General features: G+C 42.3%; 1 protein-coding gene across 1 annotated transcript in view; it reads left to right on the top strand.

Annotated features, from left to right (window-relative positions):
* LOC103213771 (two pore calcium channel protein 1-like) overlaps window positions 1–4683 on the top strand; it is a 97598-nt gene that overhangs the window by 50661 nt on the left and 42254 nt on the right. The window contains exons 7-9 of the mRNA XM_007959515.1: window positions 141–242; window positions 2017–2143; window positions 3474–3675. Of these exons, the coding sequence (XP_007957706.1) occupies window positions 141–242; window positions 2017–2143; window positions 3474–3675 (431 nt within the window). The remainder of the gene's footprint in view (window positions 1–140; window positions 243–2016; window positions 2144–3473; window positions 3676–4683) is intronic.

Here is a 4683-nt window from a genome sequence, read left to right as displayed (position 1 = left end):
GACCCGTTGTTGCATCTAGATGGCAGCTTCCTAGCTTTTAAGGTCCCAGTCGCTACTCGCCAAAGTAGTAGGTGGAACAATGTTTTGTATAGTATGTTCGTGCATGGGTTTTTGACTTTGTGTTTTTGGTTCCTCTTTAGGGGTCTTAAAACAGTGGAAGGATCACCTTACTTTACGAACATCCTGGACATAGCGTTTGAGCTCTATGTGCTGGTGACTACTGCAAACAGCCCCGATGTCATGTACTTATATCCCTGTTTCTTGTTCATGGACATCAACTGCCCTAACAGAATCACTTTATTTAAAGTAGCTGTCTCTTAACAGTAGCAAGGCTGAAAGAAAATCAAGATTTTCTGTTAATTCATGTTCATAGTAAAATAATAATAATAATGAAGAGTAGAAAATGTTTATAATGATTGTAAAAAAAAAAAAAAAATTACTATTGAGTCAAGTCTGATTCATAGCAACCCTGTGTGTCAGATTAGAACTGTGCTCTAGAGGATTTCCAGTGGCTGATTTTTCAGAAGTAGATCACCAGGCCTTTCTTCCACGGTACCTCTGGGTGGACTTGAACCTCCAACCTTTCAGTCAACAGCTGAGAACCTTAACTGTTTGCATCACTCAGGGACTCCACACTAATGATAGCCTACCCTCTTGGTTTACAACTAAATTTAATTGAATTCTTTAAAAACTGAAAGCAACAGGAGACATCCTTTGAAAGAAAACTCTTAAATTTTTGAGCCTATTTTCTACTCTAGGATTGTCTTTCAGTCTTCAATTTCAACACCAAAGCCATTTCTGTAAGGAAATAGTGGCCAGTTCTTCTAAGCATTGATGGTGTTTTCTGGATAAATGAAACGGGAGAAATGTAAAGATTTGTGGTTGTCTTCTTGCACCCATCTTGCCCAGTACCATTCCCTTCAAATACCAGTTCTTTAGACCTGTGGGCATTACTTAGGAGGAACTCCTCACATGGTTGTTCCTAATGTCCTTACTATGGATTTACCTTGTTCATGGGGATACACTAGTAAACAATGCTATACTGAGTAGGTAACTCTTCAAGTTTAGAGTGTGGACAGATATCTAACAGAGTAATTCACATCTCATCTAATGTGCTTCGGAGGAGGGGCAGTTTTTCTGTTGTCTACTTATGTGTAGGTACCTGGATGCACAGAAGGTTTACACTCAACTGTTAACTGAAATGTTGGCCATTTGAACTCACCCAGCAGCACCACAGGAGAAAGGGCTGGCAATCTGCTTTCATAAATATTACAGCCAAGAAAACCCTACTCTATAACACATGGGGTTTGCCATGAGTCAGAATGGCTTCCGCAGCAGAGAGTTTGGTTTTTTTGTTTTCTTATCATCTTTTAGTTATGCGTGGGATCATCAGACCCACTTATTCTTGATTGTTGCTTATTCTCAGGCCTGCCCTCAGATCCTGTCCTGCCAGCTGTGCCAACATATCCACCTGTAAGAATACCCATTTCATGAAGGTGGAGTGAGCATCTGTCCTGATTTATGCCTTTTGTCCTGGTGTGATTATTACCAGTGTCCCCTCAATTTTACTGTCTCACTGTGAATAGGAAATTATCTGGCTCCCACCAAGGCAGCCTGTGCTACTGTACAGCAACTTTGGGTATAAATCTAAGCCACACTTCTGATTCCCTCTGTAATTCTGCAGGCACTTGGCTCCCTTCTAGGCCTCAATTCAGGGAAATCTAGTGAGGAGATTGGATTGGGGGATCCCTAAGGTCTCACCTACTTTGAATGTTGGCACCTCTATAAGGCACTAAGAATATCAGAAGGGAAGGCTAGGAACTGAGGTGTTTAGCATTAGGGTTGGTGAAGGCTTTGAGGCTCCATTGCAGCAAATGCAGGAGAGAGTTAGGGAGTGGTGGTTTTCCAGTGCTTTGTGCACACAGACTGTGCATATGAGATACTGCCTAAGGCAGCCTTATATGTAGTTAGGAAATAGGGTGTGAAAACTATGGAACATAATTTATTTCCTTTTAGGATGCCTGCCTATGACTTCAATTGGTGGTATTCTTTGTACTTTATAACGTACATCATCATCAATACCTACATCTTCATGTCTGTCTTTCTGGCCGTGGTCTACAACAATTATAGGAAGCACTTAAAGGTACCATGTATGAACTGAGGGAGAGGAGGGCAGGCACCTTGGCTGGGTGCAGTGGCAGGGAGGGCTGGCATCCACATACACAGATCCCTGGGCTGTTTCTTTTATTGTTCAAAGGGTATTTTCCTTAAGGAAATGTGCAAGCCAGAAGATTTTCATCCTTCAGTTTTTTGGTTCTTTCAGTTGTTCATTGCTTAGGGGCGTTCACATCAGGGGACAAGTAGAAAATAGGGGAAAACATAAGTGGTTTACAGCAAAGAGGGGGTGGTGTGGAAGAGTCTGCAGTTTGGCCAAACTGGCCTTTGAAAGTGAGCAGCTATCTCCAGGTCCTGAGGAGTCTGTGTGTTGTAGAACCTCAACTACTCCCGACCTCAAGGCCAGGCCGCTTAGAGGCCCTGCTACTTCAGACTTTTTCCTTCTGCGTAGAAAGCTACTATCCCGGAGTTTCTGGTGCGCCTCTCCTATTTCACTGCCAGACAGAATTGTTGCTATGCTCCTTGCCTCTTCCTCCAAAGAAGTGTTTCTTTTGGCTACACTCTTCAGAAATTTATCTTCTGCAACATGGGTCAGTCAGCAAACATATTAAACATGCCTTATGTGCCAGGCATCATACGTTTCTAAGGATTGAAAGCTAATTAAGATACAGCCCTTATCCTTCAAGAATTTCCAGTCCAGCTGTTTAATCAATTAAGTGATGACAATATTGGTAACAGACTTACAGGGAGCACTAGGGGCAAGCATGAAGGTGTGAGGGCTGATTGTGACCTGAGGAGGGCTGTTTGGCCTCTCTCCCATTCTGAAAGATTCTCCATGGTCAGGCAAGATGGAAGATCCGGGCAGCCCAACTGTTCTTCTGCCTTAGACCACTTCTTTCTGGACCACTTCTAGCCTGGTTTCACTTCCCTGACATTCTGCTTCCTTCTCTCACTTTCTTAACTTACTTACTGGTGGATCTATAGTCTTTCTCCCTGTTGGCCTCTTTCCCTTATCAGCAGCATACCTGATTTCTGTGCTTTCTGTCAGCTCTCCTCCCCTGGGCAGAGTGGAGTTGATAGCTGTCTGCCTCCCACTGCTTTTTCACCACACAGATTATCCTTCATGTGCTCCCACATTTGAACTTGGTAAGATGAATTCTGTTTATGCAGAAAGGGGTTAGCTAAATATTCCAATAATAAATATAATTGGGGAGGGATTATATACACTGCTTATTAGCAGATATATTAGTGATTTCTCTTTGGCTTGCCAGTGACCTTGAAATGTTTGGGGTAAAGAAATGAGGCTTTCTTGAATCTTTCTCTAAAAAAAAAACAACAACAAAATCCTGTTTTTTAAGAATGAGATTCGCAAGCTGGCTTACCTGAAACGTCACAAGATGATAGAGGCTTTCAACATCCTGAAAGTCAATGTGGGAGCAGAGTTTGTGGTCATGGAGGCTGAGTGGAAGCAGCTGGTAAAGGTCGTGGCGCCAGACATCAGCAGTTCCCACCTGGAGCTTCTTTTGAGGATCTCTGATGAGGGACAAAAAGGACATGTGGGTAAGAAGCTTTGGCCTCTGATGTTTCTCTTCCTCATTTGTTCAAAAACAAGTACCAAAAGCGAGTGACCAACACAATAACACTAAGGAAAAGGAAAACACAGAGAGGTACACAAGAGGTACAGACAACAAAGGCAACCCCTTTTACCTATAAAATACTGTGTTATCAGTTATAACAAACATTAATCTATAGGTAGATATGTAGGTAGACAGGCTGAATGATCAGGTGTATCTAGGCAAAAGGGAGTATACCCATGACCATATATAAGATTGGCAGACAATATTTGTGCATATATGTTTGTATGTGCTGTAGGAATGTCCATATATATAATAGAGCTAGCAAGGGGCAAAATTATGATATCTTTTTAGCCACAGTCAGCCACCCTGAGGGAGCGGGTGGTTGGACCATGGTTACAGGGGACATCAAGCTCAATTGGCATAACATACTACACAAAAACACTGTTCTACATCCTATTTTGGTGAGTAGTGACTGGGGTCTTAAAAGCTTGCAAGCAGCCATCTAGATGCAACAATGGGTCTATCCTTGTCCAGAGCAAAGAAGAATGAAGAAAATAAAAGACACATGGAAACAAATAATCCAAGGGACTAGTGGACCATGCAAACCTCAGTCTATATGACCATGAGGCCAGAAGAACTAGATGGTGCCTGGCTACCAGGGAATCTTGGATACAGTGGGAGAACAATGTGGAACAAAACTCAAAATCATTTTAAAAAAAAAACAAACATGCTAGGTTGACTGGTCTGATAGAGCCTGGTAAGACCCCCAAGACTATGGCCCCTAGTTACTACCCTTCAGGTCTTGAATTGAACTCACTCCCGTGACTTCTAAAAAAAGAAAAAAGTTAGAACTGTGCTCTGTAGGGTTTTCAGTGGCTGATTTTTTAGGAGTAGATCACCAGGCATTCTTCTGAGGCACCTCTGGTGGCCTTAAACCTCCAAACTTTTGGTAAGCAGAGGTGTATTTTTTTTTCCTTTAATATTCTTTTTT

The sequence above is a fragment of the Orycteropus afer genome, unplaced genomic scaffold (genome assembly GCF_000298275.1).
Source record: "Orycteropus afer afer isolate SDZICR_OR568_19922 unplaced genomic scaffold, OryAfe1.0 scaffold00017, whole genome shotgun sequence".
In the NCBI taxonomy this organism is placed as follows: Eukaryota; Metazoa; Chordata; class Mammalia; order Tubulidentata; family Orycteropodidae; genus Orycteropus; species Orycteropus afer.
The sequence above is the reverse complement of the archived record's forward strand: the minus strand, read 5'-3'. Positions and strand labels throughout refer to the sequence as shown.